Source organism: Ceratotherium simum, chromosome 2 (genome assembly GCF_057802395.1).
Source record: "Ceratotherium simum simum isolate JZ-2026a chromosome 2, ASM5780239v1, whole genome shotgun sequence".
In the NCBI taxonomy this organism is placed as follows: domain Eukaryota; kingdom Metazoa; phylum Chordata; class Mammalia; order Perissodactyla; family Rhinocerotidae; genus Ceratotherium; species Ceratotherium simum.
The window spans coordinates 7,622,000-7,648,936 of NC_141901.1; the positions used below are offsets into that span (position 1 = coordinate 7,622,000).

At 38.8% G+C, this 26,937-nt stretch overlaps 1 protein-coding gene across 1 annotated transcript; it reads left to right on the plus strand.

Moving 5' to 3' along the window:
- Positions 1-318: 318 nt before the first annotated feature.
- Positions 319-26,937, plus strand: LOC101396436 (flavin-containing monooxygenase 3). The gene is made up of 8 exons (XM_087418327.1): positions 319-450; positions 12,870-13,058; positions 16,365-16,527; positions 16,765-16,907; positions 19,822-20,021; positions 23,140-23,495; positions 25,758-25,830; positions 26,595-26,937. The coding sequence occupies exons 1-8, from the start codon at positions 319-321 to the stop codon at positions 26,935-26,937; spliced, it is 1,599 nt and encodes a 532-aa protein (XP_087274453.1).

Below are 26,937 nucleotides of genomic sequence, written 5' to 3' on the forward strand. Positions count from 1 at the left end.
TTACCAGAGGGGAAGGGGGGAGGGAGGAGGGTGAAAGGGATAATTCGGTACATGTGTGTGGTGATGGGTTGTAATTAGTATTTTGGTGGTGAACATGATGTAATCTATGCAGAAATAGAAGTACAATGATGTACACCTGAAATTTTTATAATGTTATAAACCAACGTTACTGCAATAAACAAAAAATTTTCAAAAAAATATTGCCTTCTTGGTGCAAAAATAAAGTTTCTTATTATTCCAAAGAGTGATATAAAAAAAAAACAGGTTTTCAGCAATACTGCTGCTGGAAATTTTCTCTGGGTGTTTGCACAGGTGACCATGGGGAAGAGAGTGGCCATCATCGGAGCTGGTGTCAGTGGCTTGGCCTCCATCAGATGCTGTCTGGAAGAGGCGCTGGAGCCAACCTGCTTTGAGAGGAGCGAAGACGTTGGGGGCCTGTGGAAATTCTCGGTGAGTGGGATGTCACTGCAACAGACTGGAAAGTGAGGTGGGAAGTGGTGAGAACACATTGTCTAAGCACAGGCTTCCAAACCAGCTGCCATGGCGGTTAGAATCCCTCCTAGGTTTGGAATCTATGAAGCACAACATCAGAAGCAGGGTGGAAAGTTAAGTCCCTTACTTACTTCAGACGTAAATGAGATGGTATGCTAGCCTTGAAGGTGTCTGTGTACATTATTCACCCTTGATAAATCATTAATATGTGAATCACTCTGCGATAAAACCCACCTTGAAATACTGCTTAGGTTTATGTAATATAATTGCTTGAGTTACACATTTAAAAAACAATGGCTGCGTGGCTTGGTGGTTAAGTGAGCGCGCTCCACTGCTGGCGACCCGGGTTCGGATCCCGGGCTCACACCGACGCGCTGCTTCTCCGGCCATGCTGAGGCCGCGTCCCACATACAGCAACTAGAAGGATGTGCAGCTACGACACACAACTATCTACTGGGGCTTTGGGGGGGAAAAATAAATAAATAAAATCTTTAAAAAAAAAAAAAAACAATGGCTGGGGCCAGCCGGGTGGCGCAAGTGGTTAAGTGCGTGCGCTCCGCTGGGGCAGCCCGGGGTTCGCCGGTTTGGATCACGGCCGCGCACCAACGCACTGCTTGGCAAGCCATGCTGTGGCGGCCTCCCATATAAAGTGGAAGAAGATGGGCACGGATGTTAGCCCAGGGCCAGTCTTCCTTGGCAAAAAAAGAGGAGGATTGGCAGATGTTAGCACAGGGCTGAGCTCCTCACACAAAAAAATAAATAAATAAAAATAAAAAATAAAAAACAATGGCTTTTTCCATTCTTTTGTTGATGTTACTAGAGGTCCTCTTAGTGACTCAGACCACAGATGTTAAGGTTTCAGGTGCTGATTTTGGTCTTGCAAAAACCACATAATTAATGAGACAACTACAGAAGGAATCAAGAATAGGACACACTGATCTGAAGCTCTTCAATGCCCTTTTGTCTCTGTCATAACAAAGATGATAGTTATAAGCAGACATAAATACGATAATAATAACAATGATAGATATAAGCAAGCATGCTTATATGCACCAATTAAATCACTTCCAATGTTGCCTGACAACCACATCAGCATAGGTAGGGGCTGCCCTGTGCCCTCTACTCCATCATGTCTCCAACCTTAGAAACACTATTTGGCAAAGCCTAGCCCATCTGTCTTCTTCTTCTTCTGATAAACTGTTAATATATATGCAAATTTAGGAAGATCGATAGTCCTTTTTAAGCCACTATTTCCTCCTCAAATGCAAAATTAGTATTATATTTTATACCTCAATAAAAAGGTTGTATTTAGGGATACAGTGTCTATGACAGCTCTTTAAACATTACAAAGATATATGAATTTTGTTAATATAAATATTTTCTAGACTGTTAAGAACACTTGAAACCACCCAGCATCTTGTATAATGTCATGGAGCCTAGTATATGTTACGGTAATATGCTGACAAAGCTTCAAATCAGCATATTGATAACTCTTGGGACTATTTTATTGAGCACTTTCTGTATGCCAAACACCTTTTCCCATTTAATTCAATCTTTATAATAATCCTATAAGCCAGGTATGATGTTTTCCTTTTTACAAATGAATCTGAAGCTTAAAAAGAAAATTAAAACTCACACATCTATGGACAGCTAATTTTCGACAAAGGAGCCAAGAACATATAATGCAGGAAGGAAAGTCTCTTCAACAAATCGTGTTGGGAAAACTGGACAGCCACATGCAAAAGAATGAAAGTAGACCATTATCTTACGCCATACACAAAAATAAACTCAAAATGGATTAAAGACTTGAAGGTAAGACCTGAAACCATGAAACTTCTAGAAGAAAACATAGGAAGCACGCTCTTCGACATTGGTGTCAGCAACATATTTTCAAGCACTATGTCGGACCAGGCAAGAGAAACAATAGAAAAAATAAACAAATGGGACTACATCAAACTAAAAAACTTATGCACAGCAAAGGAAACCATCAACAGAACAAAAAGGCAACCTAACAATTGGGAGAAGATATTTACAAACCATATATCTGATAAGGGGTTAATCTCCAAAATATATAAAGAACTCATACATCTCAACAACAAAAAAACCAACAAGGGGCCAGCCCGGTGGCGCAAGCGGTTAAGTGCACACGCTCCGCTTCGGCGGCCTGGTTCGCCAGTTTGGATCCCGGGCGCACACCAACGCACCACTTGTCAAGCCATGCTGTGGCGGTGTCCCATATAAAGTAGAGGAAGATGGGGATGGATGTTAGCCCAGCTCCAGTCTTCCTCAGCAAAAAGAGGAGGATTGGCGGATGTTAGCTCAGGGCTAATCTTCCTCACACACACACACAAAAAAAACCAACAACCTAATTGAAAAATGTGCAAAAGACCTGAACAGACATTTTTCCAAAGAGATATACAGATGGCCAACAGACACATGAAAAGATGTTCAACATCATTAACTATCAGGGAAATGCAAATCAAAACTACAATGAGATATCACCTCACGCCCATCAGAATGGCTATAATTAACAAGACAGGAAACAACACCTGTCAGAGAGGATGTGGAGAGAAGGGAACTCTCATACACTGCTGGTGGGAGTGCAAACTGGTGCAGCCAATATGGAAAACAGTATGGAGAGTCCTGAAAAAATTAAGGATAGAACTACCGTATGATCCAGCTATTCCACTGCTGGGTATTTATCCAAAGAACAAGCAAACGCCAATGCGTAAAGATACATGCACCCCTGTGTTCATTGCACCGTTATTCACAATAGCCAAGACTTGGAAGCAACCTAAGTGCCCATCAAGGAACGAATGGATGAAGAAGATGTGGTATATATACACAATGGAATACTACTCAGCCATAAGAAACGATGAAATCCAGCCATGTGTGACAACATGGATGGAGCTTGAGGGTATTATGCAAAGTGAAATAAGTCAGAGGGAGAAGGTCAAATACCGTATGATTTCCTTCATTAAGTAGTAGATAATAACAACAATAAACAAACACATAGAGACAGAGATTGGATTGGTGGTTACCAGAGGGGAAGGGGGAGGGAGGAGGGCGAAAGGGATGATTAGGCACATGTGTGTGGTGATGGGTTGTAATTAGTATTTGGGTGGTGAACATGATGTAATCTATGCAGAAATAGAAGTATAATGATGTACACCTGAAATTTATACAATGTTACAAGCCAATGTTACTGCAATTAAAAAAAAATAATAACTAAGGTAAAAAAACATAAAAAATAAAAGAAAATTTAAAAATGGTAAATGCTGAAGACAAGATCCCAATTCAAGCAGGCCTTTCTCTCCAGCCTGAATTCTTAACCCCTTTGTTAACTGCTGGATGCCATTTCAACAAGTGGCCTATTGAGCTGGCCAGCTCTTCTACACAGTAATCTTAACCAAATCCTCATATTCAAACTGACTTTGCAAAACATTACTGAATATAGACACTGCTAATATGGCTTTTGAGAGCAGCTGCTCTCTTGCTGGTCAAGGAATACTTTAAAATTTGAACCTGGCATCGTAGATCGATAAACCACTCAGCCGCAAACATGTGCTACCGTTGGAGAAAAAGAGAGAAGAGCCCAGAGCAGGGAACCTCAAGCCCGGAGGCTGGAGCCTTGAGCCACAGAGGGCTATTCCCAGGTAGTGACACCTAATGAAGTTTACCCTGCTGGATTTCAACATTGCGTGAGACTGGTAGCTCCTTTCTTCCTTCCATTTTTTCCCTTTTGGAATGGGAATATCTGTAACTGGTACCATATGCCTGTCGCATCACTGTATTTTGGAAGAAGATAATTTGTTTTCTAGTTTCACGGGTTCACAGATGGAGAGGACTTTTCTCCCAGGATGGATCATACCCAGAGTCTCATCCATACCTGATTTAGATAATTTAGATGATGAGCTGTGGGACTTTTGAGCTGAGGATGTATAGATGAGATTCAGGACTTGATTTGATGCTGCAATGGATTTAGACTTTGGAATGTTAGGATGGGGTGAATGTATTTTGCAGGTGGGATAGATGTGAATCTTTAGGGGCCAGACAGTGGACTGTAGTAGGATAAACAATTGAACAATGCATTCCCAATAAAGATATCAGGTCTTAATCCCTGAGACCTGTAAATGTTACCTAAAAAGGAAAAAAGGATATTTGCAAATATGATCAAGTTAAGAATCTTGAGATGGTGAAATCATCCTGGGTTATCTAGTGGTCTTAAAATGCCATCACATATATCCTTATAAGAGAAAGGCAGAGGGAGATTTGACAGAGGCAGAAGAGAAAAGGCGATGTGATCACCTCAGCAAAAAGAGAGAGAGATTGGAAGATGCTATGCTGTGGCCTTAAAGATGGAGGAAGGGGCCATTAGCCAAGGAATACAGGTGGCCTCTAGATGCTGAAAAAGTCAAAGAATGCTGGCATCCACCAGAAGCTGGAAGAGGGAAGGAACGGATGCTCCCCTAGAACCTCTGGAATGAATATGGCCCTGTCGACACCTTAATTTCAGCCCAGTGATACTGATGTGATTGTAATATTCTAATATTATACTAAAAATGTATATTCTGGGGGCCCTGACAACTTTGAGTTATATGAGCCCTAATTAGAAATTTCCAGTGCTCAGTGCTTTCCATTATGAAGTAGCAACTATATGTAGAAATCCACAGTTTGACCCTTCTACAGAGAGAAAACCATTTTAGGTGGAAATGATGCTAATTTTTTTAAGGAAAAAAATGGTTTTCTTTAGAGCACCATTTGAGGTTTTATGGACTCTTTAAAATTGAAAATATTATCTTAAAATTAGATTAATGTTTTCTTGGCTTTTCTTTCTTTTTTTTTTTGTGAGGGAGATCAGCCCTGAGCTAACATCCATGCTAATCCTCCTCTTTTTGCTGAGGAAGGCCGGCTCTGAGCTAACATCTATTGCCAATCCTCCTCCTTTTTTCTTTTTCCCCAAAGCCCCAGTAGATAGCTGTATGTCATAGTTGCACATCCTTCTAGTTGCTGCATATGGGACGCAGCCTCAGCATGGCCGGAGAAGCGGTGCGTCGGTGTGCGCCCGGGATACGAACCCCGGCCGCCAGTAGCAGAGCACGTGCACTTAACCGCTGTCCTTGGCTTTTCTTTTCTTAAGGATCCTGGTTACTTTTGACCAGATGGTACCTTAGCAACCACAGCATCTTGCACTTTGGTCTGTCACTAGTTGATACTCAACAAATCCTGTACTTTGACAAGATGAAACATGCCTTATTTTCAAGTGCCCATGGAACATTTCTAAAACTGATTTTTTAACCAAAAATCCTCAATAATCTTGAAAAAAATATATATAAATAAGATGAAATTCTCTGCTAACAATACAATAAAATAGAATGTTGTAACAAATTGAAGAAGGGAAACACTGCCACCATGAAATTTTAAACTTTTCTCTTAAAGACTATTAATTAATGTTCTAGAAGTTTGAGCCAAATCAATAAGACAAGCAACTGACAGTAAAAAAAAGAGAAAAAAGGAAAAGAGAAAAAATGATCATATGCTTACTATATGGTTTTATACCAAGAAAATCCAAGGACATCAATTGGAAAATTGTTGCAAAAAATAAGAATACAATGAAGTGAATGATCACAAAATTACTAGATAAAAATCCACAGTGTTTACATATTTCAGAGTTAGCAAACTGGCTCTTTTTATACTATAGATGATCTATTTTATTTGCCCTATACAGTTCTTAAAATTTCGATCCAATATTTTAAAATCAAAATATTTCATGTAAAATTCTAGAGATCTGTTTTCTTTGGAAAAATCAGAAGATCAGGCAACAGTGGATCTCTTCATACTCATAGTAATAACTGGCCCCTTTTAGACTGAATTTTAATTCTCTGTTTCACCATATTCATTTTTGGCTCACTTCACTCATTTCTTATAACTTTTTCTGCATCTGTAGAGTTTGTTTTGAGCAATGCTATGTGCAAACAACAATCCTTTAGACTATGTGGAACAAAAGACATACCCATTTGCAAAATTTTCCATCTCTCCTTCCTTACACAGTTTTATCATCCTTTTTGTTTAAATAAACCTTGTAACCATGTAACCTATAACCATGTAAATATTGTTCATTGCTGAGCCACTTAGTGGATTCAGATTACATTTTCTTTCTTGAACAATTTTTTGTTTTCACTGGAGTTAACAATTGCCTTGTATCCTTGTTTGTTTAGTTTTGTAAATACTATCTCTAACTTATCCCCCAAGTTCTTCCACAGAATTATGATTCTCTTCTCAATATGTTTAAGCTCATTAGGTGTTCCATCAGCTTAATTCTTCTCTTGACTATCTCTTAAAGATATTCTTCTGGAATGTCCTTCTCTTCTCATCTAGCCCAGCTACATTCCTGTTGCCCTGGGTAACCCTGATTTCTGGAACTCTTATCTTCCTAGTATTTAGTTTATTCTCTCACTTTAGAGGAGTACACCAGAGTACGTCCTCCAGTAGTTTCCTGGGAAACCGTACAGGTGAAGTAAAAGACTTTAGACCTTGAATGTCTCATAATGTCATTGTTCCATCCGGATTCCCCTTTGATCGGAGCTAGGCTGAGCTCTCAGCTTTCTCTGGTCTGTTCAGTCGGTTGTCACTTATCCACCTGTGTTCTCTCTTCCCAAATGTTGTTGTTACTTCTTGTTGGCTTTTACTGTCTTCTCCCTTTTTTTTCCCTTGTGGGTTCATACCTCTGACCTTTACAATCATTTTAGTGGAGTTTCAGGTGAGAGAAGAGTTAAATGCATTTACACAATCTGTCATATTAATCAGGAATCCAGATTACATTTGTAATCAGAAAAAAATAAAATAACTTCCATAAATAAGCAGGGTTAGGATCTTTGTTGGCCACTCTCCCCCAAAACCTTGTATCTAAAAGTGCAATCATTGTCTCTATAGTCATTCTCTCATGAACTTCCTATATGATCAATTTTAAAAAATCAGTCTATAAACTTGGGCTCTAAGATACACTATAACACTGAGTAGAAACAGTAAGATAGCCACGATATATTATTAAGTTAAAAAAAGCAAGTCACAAACAATATGTTTATTTGATGCTGCAACTCCCTTCTGAGTAAACATGGTCTTTTGAGGACCTAAGAAAAGCTGAAGACCAATCAGCTCACCATTGCTAGAGAGATTTATTATCCTGGAGCAACCAAAAGCTGTGAAAGCACCTCAAACCTGTCTTAAAGGCTCGTATCATTTTTATTACGTGCAACTCCTCCCTTGGTGTAACATTACATAATTTTTCCCGACTTTGGCCAGCTCCAGTACCTCACCTCTGGCCTCGTATTAGTTTTCTATTCCTGCATAACAAATTACCGTAACCTTAGCAGCTCAAAACAGCACCCGTTTATTATCTGTCAGTTATGTAGGTCAGAAGTCAGGTGGGCTCAGCTGGGGTCTTTGCTTAGGGTCTCACAAGGCCAAAACCATGGTGTTTTCTGGGATAGGCTCTTATGTGGAGGTGCTGGGGAAGAATCTGCTTCCAAGTTCCTACAGGTTGGTGCCTGAATTCAATTCCTTGCCGTTGTAAGACTAAGGTCTGTGTTTCCTTGCTAGCTGTAGGCTGGGGATTCCTCTCAGCTCCTAAAGGATGCCAGTATTCCTTGACATATGGTTCCCACCATCTTCAAACCCAGGAATAACAAGCTGAATACGTTTCACGCTTTGAATCTCTGACTTCTTCTGCTACCAGACAAAGAAAACTCTCTTCTTTTAAAGGGATCATGTGATTAGACGAAGGACACATAACAACTAGTCATGGGAGTGATATGATATTTACAGGTTTCACCCATACTCAAAGGGGAGAGGACTGTACAAGAATGAGGGGCACGAAGGGTCATCCTTAAAATTCTGTCTACCATATGCCTCATGTTATAGGTTGAGGGAACAATCATGAGATTGTTGAGTGAAGCATGTCAGCCAACCCTACAACCTCACTCTGTCCTAGGAGATCCTGTCTCATTTTTTCGTTGTGGGTTGTTGATATTTTGCAAGGCTTTATCCATAAGTATATACTATACTACTAAGTGCTCAGGTCACTTTTTTATGTCTAGCACAAATAGAACAACAGACAAAAAACAGAATTACATAGAGAGAAGCATAAAAGCATTCCAAGACAAAAGGAGTACTCCCAGTTGGCACAGCTTGATCTCCAGGTCTCTTTTGGATCAGTGCTCAGTCTATAAGCACCCCTCCCACCCCGGCCCTTTCCAAGATTGTATCTGGGTTTATGGAGAAAAAGGACTTATGTGACCTTGTGATGGAGGAAAGCCAAAGTTTCTCAGATTCAAACACAGGTCCTGGGACTGTCCTCTGGCTCCTCTGACTCCTCTGGTCTCCTGGTCTCCTGTTCCATTTGGTTACCATTCATGCTCATCCTTCAGGAATTTTAAACTGAAGACAGCAGTTAATGAACCTGTCTTCTCTTAGCTTAGTCAGGAGCCAGTGGACATTCTTGCTGATTAGGCCCCACCTGCCTCCCATGGGGAAGTCAGATGACCTGCTCCCTGGTCTAGTTTGCCTGGTGAATCCCTGACCCAAATGGTCCTCTCTGAAGCTCTCTCCTAAAATGCCACTTAGCCCCTTGCATGGAAACTCTCTGGTAAACTAGCCACTAAGATTCTCGATAATTTCTGCATCCCCGTTGGGAGCAAGTGGGAACTCCTATGTTCTGTTCAAACCGATTGGGTTCAAGAGAGCTCAACTAAGGCCTCACCTCTTCCTAATTACTGCTGCCTGACTCTCCTGTGTTGACCCTCCCCCTACCCAGGTTAGTTCAGGGAGAGCCTTTGAAGTGATATCTTACCAGAATTTCAAATGTGAAAACAAAAGCCCCTCTGCCCTCAGTGTTCCTCAATTTATCTAATATGAGGTTATGTTAATCTCCAAATTTCAATCCAAAGGATAAAGCTTAGGTCTCAGGTGACTTACCATAAGCCTCTTTCCTGTCTCTATTCCCCTTTCTCCTTACCAAATCCTCTGAACTCAAATTTTCCATTTCCATATAGAAAACCCTAAAGAATCCACCAAAAAACTTTTAGAAGTTTTAAATGAATATGGTAAATTTGCAGGATACAAAATCAACATACAAAAATCAGTTGGGTGTCTATACACTAACAACAATGCAGCAGACAGAGAAATTAAGAATACAATCCCACTTACAATAGCAACAAAAAGAATAAAATACCTAGGAATAAACTTAACCAAAGAGGTGAAAGATCTGTACACTGAAAACAATAAAACATTGCTGAAAGAAATTGAAGAAGACACAAAGAAATGGAGAGATATTCTGTGCTCTTGGATTGGAAGAATTAACATAGTTAAGATGTCCATACTTCCTAGAGCAATCTATAGATTCAGTGCAATCCCTATCAAAGTTCCAACACATTTTTCACAGAAATAGAACAAAGAATCCTAAAATTTATATGGAACAACAAAAGACCCCGAATAGCCAAAGGAATCCTGAGACAAAAGAACAAAGCTGGAGGTATCACACTCCCTGATTTCAAAATATACTGCAAAGCTATAGTAACCAAAACAGCATGGTACTGGCACAAAAACAGACACACAGATCAATGGAACAGAATTGAGAGCCCAGAAATAAACCCACACATATATGGACAGCTAACTTTCAATAAACGAGCTAAGAACATACAATGGAGAAAGGAAAGTCTCTTCGACAAATGGTGTTGGGAAAACTGGACAGCCACATGGAAAAAAATGAAAGTGGACCATTATCTTACACCATACACAAAAATTAACTCAAAATGGATTAAAGACGTGAATGTAAGACCTGAAACCATGGAACTTTTAGAGGCAAACATAGGAAGTACGTTCTTTGCCATCAGTCTTAGCAACGTATTTTCAAGCACCATGTCTGACCAGGCAAGAGAAACAATAGAAAAAATAAACAAATGGGACTACATCAAACTAAAAAGCTTCTGCACAGCAAAGGAAACCATCAATAAAATGAAAAGACAACCTAACAATTGGGAGAAGATATTTGCAAACCATATATCTGATAAGGGGTTAATTTCCAAAATATATAAAGAACACATACATCTCAACAACAAAAAAACTAACAACCCAATTTAAAAATGGGAAAAAGACCTGAACAGACATTTTTCCAAAGAGATATACAGATACGAACAAGCACTTGAAAAGATGTTCAACATCATTAACTACCAGGGAAATGCAAATCAAAACTACAATGAGATATCACCTCGCGCCCATCAGAATGGCTATAATTAACAAGACAGGAAACAACACCTGTTGGAGAGGATGTGGAGAGAAGGGAACTCTCATACACTGCTGGTGGGAGTGCAAACTGGTGCAGTCACTGTGGAAAACAGTATGGAGAGTCCTCAAAAAATTAAGGGTAGAGCTACCATACCATCCAGCTATTCCACTGCTGGGTATTTATCCAAAGAAAAACGAAAACACCAATGCGTAAAGATACATGCACCCCTGTGTTCATTGCAGCATTATTCACAATAGACAAGACTTGGAAGCAACCTAAGCGCCCATCAAGGGACGAATGGATGAAGAAGATGTGGTATATATACACAATGGAATACTACTCAGCCATAAGAAACAATGAAATCCAGCCATTTGTGACAACATGGATGGACATTGAGGGTATTATGCTGAGTGAAATAAGTCAGAGGGAGAAGGTCAAATACTGTATGATCTCACTCATAAGTAAAAGATAGAAACAACAACAAACAGATAGAGACAGAGATTGGTTTGGTGGTTACCAGAGGGGAAGGGGGTAGGGAGGAGGGCCAAAGGGATGATTAGGCACATGTGTGTGGTGATGGACCATAATTAGTATTTGGGTGGTGAACATGATGTAATCTATGTAGAAATAGAAGTATAATGATGTATGCCTGAAATTTATAGACTGTTATAAACCAATGTGACTGCAATAAAATAAAATAAAAATTTAAAAAACCAATGTCTTCCAACTGGAGATTATGGCCCACTAGTGTTGCTATGAAATAAATTAATGAATGAATCTGCATTTTTAAATGGAATGTATAGAAAATATCAGAGTGCAACTCAAGTAGTTGAATATGATTTATTGTACAAAACTTTTGTTTCCATTGTGTGGGGGGGGCAGTATATATACTGGGTTGCAATATGAAATATATTACTAACCATAGGTTGTGGTCAAAAACATTTGAAAAACACTATTTTAAACATAGCCACTGTTCTTTCTGCCCTGGGTATATAAGAAAATATTATGATCTAATCCACCAGAACTATCTCATGGTATGTTAAAGGAGATATTTTTTATTATGAATTTACTATTTAACCATTTTAAAGTGTACAGTTTTGTGGCATTAAGGTCATTCACATTGTTGTGAATCGTATCATTATCATACCACCATCTGTCTACAGAACTTTTCTAATCTTCCCAAAATAAAACTCTGTACCAATCAAAAATGACTCCTGATTACTCCCTCTCCCCAGCCCCTGGCAACCACCATTTTTTCTATCTCTATGAATTTGATTACTCTGAGTATCTCATGTAAGTGGAATCATACAGTATTTGTCTTTTTGTGAGTGGCTCATTTCACTTAGCATAATGTCCTCAAAGTTAATTGCTATCACAGCATGTATCAGAATTTCCTTTCCAAGGGCGGATATGTATGGTGACAGATGGCAACTAGACTTTTGATGGTGGACACAATGTAGCTTACACAGAAGTCAAAATATAATGACGTATACCTGAAATTTATATAATGTTATAAACCAATGTTACCTCAATAAAAAATTAATAAAAAATAATTTTTTTCTAACAAACTTGTTGCATCATGCAGTCAGCACATTATTGTTTCAATGAATTGACGTGATACCTATTCTGTAATGCATAAAGTGAATTGATTAAAAACATATTAAAAAAAGAATTTTCTTTCTTTCTAAAGCTGAATAATGCTCCATTGTATGTATATACCATATTTTGTCTATCCATGCTCATGAGTTGACACATTGAAGTCAAGCAAGGTTGAATTTTGGAAAATATCCACCACCATATTTAATGGCTCAAAGGAATAAAATAATTCTAGTTACATATTCCTAAAAGGACATAATGACATTCAAAGTTTGTTTCTCTTAGAAAAGATGTTGAGAAAAATATATTTTTCCATATTCTAAGTTACTTTGATTGGGATGAAATTGTTTAATTGAAGTTAGTTTATGCCTCATCTTACTGAATTTACTTGTGGGTAAAAGCAAGGTCAAAAGGAGTGATAATTATGTGGAACTGGCTCTGACTGCAGTAAGTATACTCATTTACAAACTCTCTTCTATTTGAAACTCTACATTCACAGGACCATGCAGAGGAAGGCAGGGCGAGCATTTACCAGTCGGTCTTTGCCAACTCTTCCAAAGAGATGACGTGTTTCCCAGACTTCCCTTTTCCCGATGACTTCCCCAACTTTATGCACAACAGCAAGCTCCAGGAATATATCACTGCATTTGCCCAAGAAAAAGACCTCCTGAAATATATACAATTTAAGGTAAGGTGTGATCAAAAAATTAGTTCTGGGCATAACTGTGAGGAATTCTACATTTATTTGTTCCTTTCACTATGTCTTTCTTTTTTTCAACATTTTTAACAGTGTGGCCTCTCTGATACTAGATTTAGAGAATGTATATTCTTCTCAAGAATACATGGGAAATTTACAAAATTTGACCACATACAATTCTTAGACCAAAATGCCATTAACTTAGAAATCAATAACAAAGAAATAAATGTAAGATAGCCATGAATTTATACATTAAATTTTTTTTCTAAACAACTTATGGGTCAAAGAAAAAATTACTTAGAACTGAATGATAATTTAAATTCTACATATCAATACTTGCGGGAAGCATAGAGAGTAAAACTTTCATGAAAATTATAAGCTTAAATGCTTTTATTAGAAAATAAGAAAGATTTAAAAACTAATAAGATAAGGAAATTGGGAAAAGAAAAACAGAATAAACCCAAACAATGTAAAATGAAGAGGATAATAAAAAATTAATAAAATAGAAAATAAAGCATATTAAGAAGATTAAAAGTTCATTCTTTGGGGGCCAGCCCAGTGGCGCAAGCCGTTAACTGCGCGCGCTCTGCTGTGGCAGCCCGGGGTTTGCCGGTTTGGATCCCGGCGCACACCGATGCACCACTTGTCAAGCCATGCTGTGGTGGCGTCCCATATAAAGTAGAGGAAGATGGGCATGGATGTTAGCCCAGGGCCAGTCTTTCTCAGCAAAAAGAGGAGGATTGACAGGTGTTAGCTCAGGGCCGATCTTCATCACAAAAAAAAAGTTCATTCTTTGAAAAGTCTAATAAAATAAATAGACAGCTGACAGTTTGAGGAAAAAAGAGCAAAGGTACAAATAAATAATATTAGAAAGGAAAAGATAGGCAAAATTGATGTAGATGAAATAAATGAATACTATAAAAGTGTTTGCCAAATAATTTTTAAATTGGTAAAATTTTTAAATCTTTTTTTAAAAATATTTATCAAATCTCACTCAAAAAGAAGTAGAAAGCCTGAATAGTCCTTTGATGACTTATAGCTCTTTTGATCTGGAAATTAAAAATTTTCCCATAAAGAAAATAAACAGTTCCAGAGGTATTTCCAAATTTTCAATGAACAAATTATTTCAATATTTTATAAACTCTTCCAGAGACTAAAAAAATGAAGTATGATTCCCAAACTGTTCTATGACATTATAACTTTGACATCAAAAGTAGACAAAGGTAATAGGAAATAGGAAAATTACAGATCGATCTCCCTCGTGAAAATTGATGCATGGTGATGGATTATAATTAGTAGTTGGGTGGTGAACATGATGTAATTTATGCAGAAATAGAAGAATAATGATGTACACCTGAAATTTATACAATGTTATAAACCAATGTAAACGCAATAAAAAAAAAAAAAAGACACTGACCCAAAAAAAAAAAGAAAGAAAATTGATGCAAAAATGAATCCAACAAAGTATTTAAAGAAAGATTGTCTTGACTGAGTTGAGTTTGGACTAAGGATACAGAATATTTTAATATTATGAAACATAAATGTGTAATTCACTACAAAAACCTGTTACAGAAAGAAAATCACATATTTACCAAATTCAGAAAAGGCATTAAATAAAACTTAACACCCATTGGTGCCTGAAAGAAAGAAAAGAAGAGACGAGAAAAGGAAACTCTCCAAACTAAGATTAGAAGGGAATTTTCTTGACCTATCAAAATATATACAAACATTATCTTAAATCTGTTGATTTAAGATAGTAGCTGTTCAATATGGTAGCCACTAAGTCACAAAATTGAGATGTACTTGTAAACATAAAATACACACTAGATTTCAAAGTCTTATTATGACAAAGAATATAATATACCTCATTAACAATTTTTATTTTGATTACTTGCTGAGACGGTTATATATCAGACAGATTGGGTTAAATTATACATTTTTTTCAATTTTTAACATGACATCTAAAACATTTCAAATTACATATGCTGCTCATATTATATTGCTATGGACCTTGCTGCACTAAAGAGTACAAAGTTAGAATCATTTCCTTCAAAATCCAGAACAAGATAAGGATTCTTCTTATTATTGCTTCTTTCCAATGTCTTACATTTAAGAAATAGTCCAGTAAGTAAAGAAAAATAAATAAAAGGAATGACAACTAGAAAGAAAGAAAATATCATTAATTACAGATGATATGATTTTCTACACGGGAAACCCAAAAGAATCTAGAGGCAAATTACTAGAATTAATAACAATTAATACAAAAAAGTTAGGCAAAGTTGTGGTATATAAGATCATTACATAAAAATCAATTGCTTTTCTATACACCAGCAACAATAAACAGAAACTATAATCCAAAAAGGATCCATTTACAATAGCATAAATAAATAAATAATCCCAGAGTTATTCTAAATACATGATGTGCAAGATCTTAGGGGTTCATAGTGCTTATTTTATTATTATACTTCTTAAGTAGCAAAATATTATACATATATGTATATGTGTATTCTTCACTATGTATGAAATACTACACTATAAAGTTTTTAAGCACAATTAATACCAAATAAATGTTCTCTTCCCAATATAATCAGAAAAATTGAAAGATTTTTTTAAAAGAGAGAGCACACCAACAGACAGCCATTTAGCTGTGAATAAATATTTATTGATAATCTAGTCCAGTGATACTCAGTGGATAGTCCAAGTAACATGGACATCACCTGGGAGCTTGTTAGACATTCACATTTTCATGCCTACCCCAGACCTCCTGAACCAAAACATCTGGGAATGTGGCCCAGGAATCTGTACTTTAACAAGCTTTACAGGTAATCCTTGCACACACTAAAATTTGAGAGGAACTTATGCTCTGAATATAGATGATACCTTTCATTGTAAGACAACAATAATATTAAAAAATAAAATGGCTAAGGAGATATGTTCAGAAGTAGTTGTTATTACAAAAATCACTGGTCACCAGACTACTTTCTGCACGTGGTACATGCCCCTTGTAAACTATGGTTGAATTCACCGTCACATCTCCAAGAGAAGTCACTCTGGACTGCAGAAAATACTGGTCAGGCACAAGAAATCATGTGGGTATAAGAATATATATATGTACCATTTAATGTTTTGTCTTATTCTGAGGGAATTTGGAATTTGTAATATGTATCTTAATAATGAATTAAGTATTTTTCCTAAGCCACTATCTATTAAGGATTTTTTTCATGTTATTTGATCAAGTTGGTGCCAAATCTACCTATTAGCACAGAAAGGAAGGCTGTCTTTCTGTCTTTCTCTTAGACATTTGTATCCAGTGTAGATAAACGTCCTGATTTCTCAATCACTGGCCAATGGGATGTTACCACTGAAAAGGATGGTAAGAAAGAATCAGCTGTCTTTGATGCCGTAATGATTTGTTCTGGACATCATGTGTACCCCAACCTACCAAAAGAGTCCTTTCCAGGTAAGGCTGAAATGTAGGCTGCCAACTACACATCTGATATAAATGAATATCTTGATAATGTCTTTTTTATATATAAAAGTACAAACAGATTAAATTAAAATATACTTCTATTATCTCTAATATACCTAGAGTGTTAAAATTTCATTTTACTGTGACTGCATTCACCCATAAGATCTGTTACAGCAGTTTTTTAAATGGAAATCAAAATGATTCATATGTTTCCCACTTTTCACTCAGGACTAAAACTCTTTAAAGGCAAATGCTTCCATAGCCGGGACTATAAGGAACCAGGAGTGTTCAAGGGGAAGCGAGTCCTGGTGATCGGCCTGGGGAACTCGGGCTGTGATATTGCCACGGAACTCAGCCACACAGCTGAACAGGTACCACGTCCCAGGTATTTGGGGACTATTTTTAAAGGGACAGAAACAGCTACCATTTGAAAGGTATGATATGAAATGGAGTGAGGGACAGGGGACTTGAGGCAAAAACTACAGAGATATTTCATATAGCTCAACTTCCTTCCATGACAGGGGAGGTTCTATAAATAGCTTGATACGGCAAAGGCAGAACATCAGCAATGAATGATGTCATTCAACAATCTTCTTCAAGACAGTTGGTGTCTAACATGTGTCTGATCAATTCCTCCGAAACTAGTGTGGATTCAGGGTTAAGGTTATAACTCTGAGACTCTTGGGTAAATCCTTCAATCCCTCTGAGCATCAGTTTTCTCATCAATAAAAGAGATAAAAATAGAAATGATTTTTTGAGCTTGTTAAGAAGTTACAGCATTTGAACCTGATTTCAGCAATATACAGTTATATTCATTCATGCATGCATACAGTCATCTCATGGTTATCTGTTGAGAGCCTCCTATGTGCCAGACACTGGCTTGGATGTTGGAGAGAGAGGAGTGAACAAAACAAACTTGTTGCCTGTCCTGGAACTCAGAGTCCAGTGTAGAAGATGGATATTAAATAAGTAAATGCACAGATGTATAATTTATAATTGTGAAAAGTGCTAGTGAGGAAAAGAACAGCATGCTGTTAAGAGTGGATAATAGGGGTGACCTACTTCAGACTGGGAAATGGAAAGGCCCTTTCGAGCTGATGACATTTAAGCAGACAGCTAAAAGTTGAGAAAGAGGCACAGTGTCAGAACAGGACTCCAGGAAGAAGGTCTTGAAGAAGGAAGAAGCTTAGAGCTTCAAGAAACTGCAAGAAGGCCCCTTGGCTGCAGCTCAATGGGTTTGGAAAAGAATGGTATGAGGAGACATTGAAGAAAAGATGGAGAAGAGGTGATACAGGGTCCTTTGGGGCGTGTTAAAGAGTTTAAACAAATGCCACCTTCCTGCTTTGGAAGATTCTTTAGGGATTAACTGCCCAGAAGCCCAAAGACAGGAATCCTATCTCCAGATGTCATACTGGGCATCCCCAACATAGGTCCATTTTATGTCATAGCAGTACAATCAGTGAAGCAAAGAAATCATGACAGCACAAAAGGAACAAAAATATACTCCTATTTATCTGCTTAAAGCACTATACTAGACAGGATAGAGACACAAATAAGTCAACTATGTGGCCCCTCTCCTCAAGGAATTTAAAATCTATTTGGGAAAATAATACATTGATATAATATAAATTAAACATAACATCAAGAGTTAAGTAGAAAGCATGACAATAATACAACAGCTGCCACTGGAATAAAAGATAAACAAGTGATTCAAGAACTAAATGCTATGATTACAGAACTGGAGGCCCCTCAAAGAGGGTAGACCTGAACCAGTCCTTGAATGATATATAAATCACATGGTTGAAGAGGTGGCAGAGGGTGTTCTTGGAAGGGAAAATAACGTGAGCAAAGGTATGGAGACAGAAGTGAGCCCTGCATATTTGACTATTGTGGGTTCATCTTGCTGGAATGGAAGTTCTTAATAATAACAATTTGTATAATACATTATGGTACTCAAGTGCCTGCATATGAATGTGCTCCTTTGATTGTAGGAAGAAAATAGTCTGCATTTTATTATGCCCACTTTACAGAAAAGCGGACAGGACTAGAGGAAATGTCAATTGCCTGCTTGAAAGTCATAGTGGAAATTAATATTTGAGCCACTGAAGTGTTATCGGACTGAAAGCTAGATCTTCTGATTGGAATCAGGTTATGTCATATACTATAGAGAATTGAATGACAAGCTAAAGAATTTGGATTTCTCTGTAAATAATGGTAAATCAGCTTCTTGAGCTAAGGAAAAATATAATGAAACTATAGTTTTAAGACATTCATTCATTAGTTGTATAGATGATAAATTAGAGGGAAGAAAGACCAATTTCAGAGGCTCTCAACTTAACAAATTGATCCTCTGTCTCTATTTGTTTAGCTACTGTTATAAGAAATGCCTTGAAGTGACATTATACATAATAATCGTAGAAAAGAAAAAAAAAAAAAGCCTGAAAAACTTCACTGTTAGGGATTAACACAACAAAAAGGGAAGGAAAGGAGCACATACTACCTGCCAGGCGATGTTAGCCATATAGCATGAGTTATCATGTTGAACTAATCCTCACACAAATTTCATGTGGTGGGAACTTATTATCTCCATTTCACGAGTGAGGAAACTGAAGATTAGAGAGGTTAAAGGAATTTGCCCTAAATCACATCATTAGTAAGTAGCAGAGCCAAGATTTGAGCCCATTTTCTGATTCCAAATTTCTTGCCTTCTTTTAGGACAGTGGTAGGCATTTTAGGTCAAAATGCCTATTTTGGGATCATAATTGCTTGTTTGTAAACAATGATCATCAGATAAGCACTAGGGAAAATATGACTAGAATTCAGTTATTGGTCACCTACACCAGAGAAGGTTTTATTAAAATATGAAAATTTGCCTGGAACAGTAGGACAGGATGATTGACCCTGAGATGTAAACTAGAGTGCAGGAAGCTTGTCTGAGCATGCTCTCTAGTTCAATACCTCTGCAGGAAGGGAAGGAAGCCTCCCTTTATCTTACTGTGAAGCTGGGGTAGTCCTTCTGAATTGCCCCAATTGGGGTGAAATGTTGGGTCTTTATATCTCTGCATCAACCAGTCACTGGATGCAGGCAATCCAGAAAGGGTATAAGACCTTGAGTGAGGTTCCTCTCTTTAACCAAAGCAACTCCCAAAGAGGGAGGGCTGCCTTGTGACAACATTCCCAGCAGCTGATGTAATATATTCATTCCTAAAATAGGATCTGGGAGGCAGATCACAGTATCCACTACCAATAGTCACTACTTTGATGGTTGAATTGGTATTTTTTAAGGTCATCATCAGCTCCAGAAGTGGCTCCTGGGTGATCAGCCGGCTCTGGGATGATGGCTATCCTTGGGACATGATGCTTGTCACTCGATTTGAAACCTTCCTCAAGAACAACCTACCGACAGCCTTCTGTGACTGGTGGTACTTGAAGCAAATGAATGCCAGATTCAAGCACGAGAACTATGGCTTGATGCCTTTAAATGGGTAAAGTAGAGTTAAACATGATATGCCTGCCAGCCTTTATTTCAGTGTCAACAACCCTAATGTGTGTTGTAATCCTCAAACAAATCAAAATAGTATTAGTGGAATAATCACATCTCACATTTCAGAGGATAAACAACTGCAAAAATTAGGAGTTATTTCCTAATTCACAATCCACCTTACCAGATTTGCACATCTGGAAAGTTATGTAATACCTCAGAAAATAGTCCCTAGAGTAATGATAATAATCATTAACATGTTTTCAGCATTTAACACATGTCAGAGCCTTGTTAAGCCTTAACAAAACTCTGACATGCATTACTTTATTTTACCCTCACAACAACTATGAAGAGGGATCTATTATTATGCCCATTTTAGAGATGAGAAGCTTTACCAAAGTCCCACATCCAGGAAGTAAAAGCAGTATTCAACCCAGATCTGCTGAGACCAGAGCCCCTCACTCATAGCCACCTTACTCTACTGCCTCTCACTTAATGGCAGAGTTAAGCAAAGCCAAAGGACTTTCCCTGTGCTCCACTCTCACCACCAGCCCCTTCACTTTGGCCATAATGTTTGCATCTTCAGTTTCCTCCTCACTCTCTCCTAAAATATCCCCCAAGCCAGTCACGTGATAAGAAATTACTTTGATGTGGGGTGAAAAACCCAAGTGGTAACCCATTTATATCAAAGAGAATTCATTGATTCAACAAATATTTATTATGTACCTGGTCCTGTGTTAAGCCCTGTGGAGATAGCAGTGAACAAAACAGGCAAAATCCTTGTCCTCATGGAACTTCCATTCTAGTAGTGGGAAAGAGACAATGAACAAATAGCAGAAGATCATATAGTGAGATGTACTATGGAGAAAAAAACAAAGCAGGCAAGGTAATGGAGAGTGCCATCAGGACAATTTTAAATAGTGTCCTCAGAGGAGATCTCACTGAGAAGGACATTTTGAAGCAAGTCCCTGAAGGAGATGAGGAAATGAGCCATTAGGATATCTGGAGAAAAGCACTGCAGACAGAGGCCTAGGGCATCGCCTCTTCAGGGGCATGATTGGCATGTTCAACAGACTGCAATGGGCTTCTCTTCCTAGAGAAAATAGAGTTGGGGAGAGTAGCTGAAGATGAAATCAGAGACATCAATATAGCCAGATGGCATTGGGCTCTGTAGGCCATTGTAAGGACTCTGGCTTTTACTCCTAATGCATCGGGAAGCCATAGCAAACATCTGAGCAAATTAGGAACAAAATCTAAGTTGGTTTGAGGAGATCACTCTGGCCACTGTGGTCATCATTCAGTGTTGGGGGGTAGGTCAAGGAAGGAAGTAAAAAGACTAGTTAAGAGACCATTGTCAAAAACCCAGATGAGAGGAGATGGTGGCTTGGACTAGGATTGCTAGCAGTGAGTGCTCAGAAGTGGTCAGGTTTTGGATATAGTTTGAAGGTAAACCCAAAAAGAATTTTCTGTTAGATTGGATAAAGGATATGAGAGCAAGAAAAAGGTCAAGGATGTCTTCCAGACTTTTGATCTGAGCTTGGATGCAAGGATAGAGTTGACATTTACTGAGATGTGGAAGACGATGGGAGGGGCCGAAGTTTAGTTTTAGACATATCAGAGTCTAAATGCCTATTAGACATTCGAGTAGAAGAATGCTGAGTGGCAGTGGGATACATGAGACAGAAGAGAGATTCAAACCATAAGTTAAAAATGTGGATTCATCAAAATATAGATAGTACTTAAAGAAACTAGATGACATCTCTTGAAGAATGAAAGTAGTTGGAGAAGACAAAAGGTCTGAGGGCTGAGTCCTGGGGCATATCATTGTTCAGAAGTCAAGAGGAGAAGAATTCAGCAGGAGACATTGAGAGGGAATTGGAAGAGTAGATAGGAAAGGAATCCAGAGAGACTGGTGACTAGAAGCAAAATGAAGACAGTGTTTCAAGAAGAAGGAAACCATCAACTCTGTCAAAGGCTGCTAATAAGTTGAGTAAAAAGAGGAGTGAGAATGGGCCATTGGATCTGGCAGCTTGAAGATCCTGGTGGCCGTGACAAGAGCAGTTTCAGCGTGGCAGTGGGAGTAAAAGCCTGATGGCAGTGTGTTTAAGATAAATGGCAGGTAATTCTCACAGTTGAGCCCAGCTTTTTTCCAACCAGAATGCCAACCAATCTCATTGTCCAGCTCAGTTTCCTCCCCAACGGAATCTCCCTGGGCTCTCTCTCACAGCTCCCACAGTCCTACAAGAACAAAGCCTTTTCTTCAGCATTATTCACATTCATGTCTAAATTCAGATTTATCTGCGCTCACTAGAAATATTACTGAATAAGAAATAGTCAAAAGCTCTCTCTTTCCAGACTTCCACTGACCAAAGATTCAAACTGGCCCCCTCCCTCATCTGGCCTGATTGAAATTCCTGGATGCTCCTTCCCTCGCCTGACTTGTGCCTTTGTCTGCATGGGGCTCACACTTGGTCTCTGTGAGAGAGCTGGCTGCAGCTTTCCCACCTTGACTTCCTTCCTCTGTTTGATCTTCTGAACATCACAATGGCCACTTTGGAGTATATGGAATTAAGAGTAATGGCTAAAATTTTTAGCACTGTCTATGTGCTACAGATTATGCCAAATTCTTTATATTACTTAGGTCTCCCAATGACCTGATGTAGGCACAACTGTTATTGCCACTCCCGATGAGAAAGGTGAGGCACGAAGAAATTAAGAAATCTTAATCTGATCAAGGTTCACAGCTAATATGTTGCAAAGAAAAAACTCAAATACCCAGGTACTCTTACTCTAGGATTTTTCCTGATATCAGCTTTAACATGGGACAGGGCCTGGGGGGGTTATTCTCGAATTTGGAGAGAGCTCTGTAGAAGAGAAGAGAAAGATCACAGGAAATAGAAAAGAGATCAGCAAAGGGTAACTTCTGTTACTTCATAATGTCACCTGATATCAGTTTTGTTCTTCAACCATACTGGTGACACTCAATGGCACAGAAAAAAATCTTGGGTAGTTTTCTCCTTCTTTATTAATTAATTATTAATAATTATTAATTAATTATTATGGACCAATAGAACAAAGAGGAAATATTACAGTTCTCATGGTTGTCTCTATTTTCCATACAGAATCCTGAGGAAAGAGCCTGTGTTTAATGATGTGCTCCCAGCTTGCATTGTCTGTGGCAGAGTGTCCATTAAGCCTAATGTGAAGGAGTTCACAGAGACTTCAGCCATTTTTGAGGATGGGACGGTGTTTGAGGCCATTGACTACGTCATTTTTGCAACAGGCTATGATTATGCCTACCCCTTCCTTGACGACTCCATCATCAAAAGCAGAGACAATGAGGTCACCTTGTTTAAAGGCATCTTCGCTCCCCAACTGGAGAAGCCAACCATGGCAGTGATTGGCCTTATCCAGTCCCTTGGGGCTGCCATTCCCATAGCCGACCTGCAGGCCCGCTGGGCAGTACAAGTAATAAAGGGTATGTAGACAAAAATACTCACTGATGGGGAAGATGGATGCCAATGAGAATGCCTGTGGGTCTTTATAAAAACAATAATCCTAATAGCAAGGGACAAATCCTAGGTCCCATGCAGTTTTGGGAATCTATAATTCTATATTTTGGTACTGTATTTTATAAGCAATTTATAATATATACATTGGATTATCATATGCAGTAGTACAAGATATTAATAGAGAAGTTTTTTATGATTTGTAACTCCTTAGAGCTGTTAATTACTCAATATCTTTCATTAAACTTAAGAACACCAGAGCTCCTGGTCTTTACTGCATGGCAACTTTGTAAAATTATGCTTGCAAAACTCAATAGGATGACATTATTTGAAAGGTTAATAAGAGAAGATATTTCCAAGCCAATATCCAGCCAACTTCAAATATCCACAGTCATGGAAAAAATTATGATTTTTGAAAAGCCAATGGCTTTTCTCCTCTGTTTTCTTCCCTACCATGTGTCGGATAAGGACAAGCAGTGGACCTTCAGAGGCAGAAAGTACTAGGTATGCTAGATGGTCTGTCTCTAAGGTATAGAAATACTGAATTCCTGTATTTTGAAAAGAAAAAGGAAACAACAAACTTGACTGGGGTCAGGCAAGGAAGGCAGGCAGCATCCTCCAGCTGTGGGTACTGGGATCAGAGTCACACTGAGGTTCGAATGCAGCTATGAGCAGATTCAGATCATAAGACCAAACAGGGCCATGGTTAAAGAACAAATAAAAGTGTCACAGTTTAGTGTGCAAAGTTTAGTTGGACCTAGACTTGTAAAACTTTTCTGGATGCGGGAGCTTAGCAGGCTTGCTTCCTTTGAAGCCACATGTAAGGCTTCCAGTCCTACCTGACTTGCTGGGGTTTACAGGCTCTTCTTTTCATACAGGAGGTGGGGACCTGCCACTACTTATCTTGGGCCACCTCTCACCCCCAGGCTGCCGTCCACATCTTTACAGTCCTGCACATCAGTCACCCCCCTGAATCTCCTTCACTGTCTCCCCTCAAGCAGAGATGTGTTGCAAGGTGATGCTGCTCCAGTTGAGGCAGCAGCCAGGAAGGTGATGGCATGAAATTCTACTCAGAAAGAAGCGAGCTTAGGGTTCAGGCTCGGAGAGACCAGCATTAAAGAGTGGGACATTTATTCCCTGTGAGGACAGGAGTTGTAACTTGGGCTCTGAAGAAAGCAGATAAGGCAGAGACCCAATCAATGCAGAATTGATGTACAAAGACTCAGTCTTAGGGGAAATGAGAGATAAGTCAAACAACCCAATTTGGGGGAAGCAGAGTACCAGGACAGAGGGTCCAGTTACAAGTCACTCAATGGCAGTAGCTGGTGGGCTGTTGAGCACCGCCTCTTTCTTCTTGATCTCTCCTCCTGCCCAAGCACAGGATGGGTTGCAAGGTTTGGAGCAAAGCCATACCTACAAAGGCTGTTCAAGTGACCCTGCCTATAAGGATTGCAGGAATAGAGAATTAGGCAAGTCATTGTAGATCTTGAGGAATCAGATCTGGGCTGGGAGTCCTAGTCTTGTTCAAGGTGATCCCAAAATTGCCAAAGAAACCACCCTAGATTTGAAGTGTCTCTGGGCACAAAAGCATGTTTTGGTCTGGGTTTCACAGAACTCTGTAAACCTATACCAGAATGAGTCTGAAATCCTGGGGCAGCCCCAACTCGGATCTGGTCTGCTGGGGCGATGTCCTTGGTGACTTGTGAACAGTCCATATCCTCAGTCTCATCCAGGAACTGTTGGGTCTTCAGAGAAAAACCTAGGGCTGCATTAAATTTTAAGTCTTATCTCCTGGAAATTCTCTTTTCTGGAAAAGCAGGATAATTTCCTGTGAAGTTTTTTCTTAAATCTTAAAAAAGAGGTGCCAATTTACCTTTGTTTGGCTATAATTTATTAGATAACATTCTTAAAAGTAAAGCTGAGGGATTAGAGTATAATCCTTAAAACTGATTTTAAACATCTGGTAACTGGTTTAAGAGTAAAGATACAAAGCTATTCTGGTAATGGTTTTTAATTTTGTGAGAAGTATTAGTTCTGAGAAGACTGGGAATGACTTGTTCATTTGTCTCAAAATGACCACGTGTTCGTTTGCTCTAGATTTTATTTTGCTAGACAGTGACAAAAATATTGGAAATAATGTGACTCATAAGTCGTTATTCACAAGGAAAAATTGCAGGCTAGTCCTATGCCAAACTCGTTTAACTATTATCATGCCTTTCCTTCTTTTTTAGGAACTTGCGCTTTGCCTTCTGTGAGAGACATGATGAATGATATTGATGAGAAAATGGGGAAAAAACTCAAATGGTAAGAACGTCTATTGTAAAGGGGTCTAGGATTTCCATAGAAAAATCAGAATTTGTGAATACTTGGAACTGTTTTTATCCTAAGTAGTCCTGCGTGAGGTCATTAGGGTGACAGCTATGAGCTAAATTCATCCGTTTAACAAATATTTATTGAGGATTTACTTTGCTCATGACACTGTGCCAAGTCCTGTTATGTACAAGACACAGTGAACTGTATCAGTGGGCTGAGAACCTACATTAATTGTACAGTCAGTTTTAGCCCTCCATGGCTCCTGCAATACATCACAGGGAGGAGATCCAGAAAGGATCAGAAATTAGAGGAGTTTAGGAGCACATGGATGTGGACTTCTATTTTCTAGCCCATAAATCCTCTGAGATATAGAGGATGCCTTCAAACAGATGGCTTTAATGAAAATGACTCAGCCAAACGAGGATGAGTAGGGAGGACTGGGCTCCACTCCTAGCTCTGTTACTAATAACTTCACTTGCACAAGAGACAATTTATCCATTTGTCTATGGCGATAAAAATGCCTTTCTTAGCTGTCTTGCAGTGTTGGGGAATGTCCAAATGAGATCAATATGAAAGTTCTTTGAAAAGAACTGCAAAGTACAGGATAAATGAACGACATTCCCGTTACAAATACCAGGGATTGGTGTTGATTCTCACTGATAAAAAGATTTGAAGAGTTTTCCCTGCACTTGTTTCTACAAGATATCTACACAGAGCTTGGATATCCACAGTGGTGTTTCCACTCCTATTTCTAGGTTTGGCAAAAGCGAAACCATACAGACGGATTATGTTAGTTATGTGGATGAAATCGCCTCCTTCATTGGGGCAAAGCCCAACATCCCGTGGCTGTTTCTCACAGATCCCAAGCTGGCTGTGGAAGTTTTCTTTGGCCCTTGTAGCCCATACCAGTTTAGGCTGGTGGGCCCAGGGAAGTGGCCAGGAGCCAGAAATGCCATCCTGACCCAGTGGGACCGGACCCTGAAACCTATGAGGACGAGAGCTGTCGGGAGTCCTCAGAAACCTCACTTATTCTTCCGCTGGCTGAAGCTCCTTGCTATTCCCATTCTGTTCATTGCTCTTTTCCTTGTGTTGATCTAA

What these genes read in the sequence shown, in the direction of transcription:
- LOC101396436 (XM_087418327.1), top strand. Translation starts at nt 319, where the DNA reads ATGGGGAAGAGAGTGGCCATCATCGGAGCTGGTGTCAGTGGCTTGGCC. An exon ending in TGAAATATATACAATTTAAG is followed by an intron (nt 13,059 to 16,364) that starts GTAAGGTGTGAT and finishes TCTTTCTCTTAG; the next exon opens with ACATTTGTATCCAGTGTAGA. An exon ending in GGCTTGATGCCTTTAAATGG is followed by an intron (nt 20,022 to 23,139) that starts GTAAAGTAGAGT and finishes TTTTCCATACAG; the next exon opens with AATCCTGAGGAAAGAGCCTG.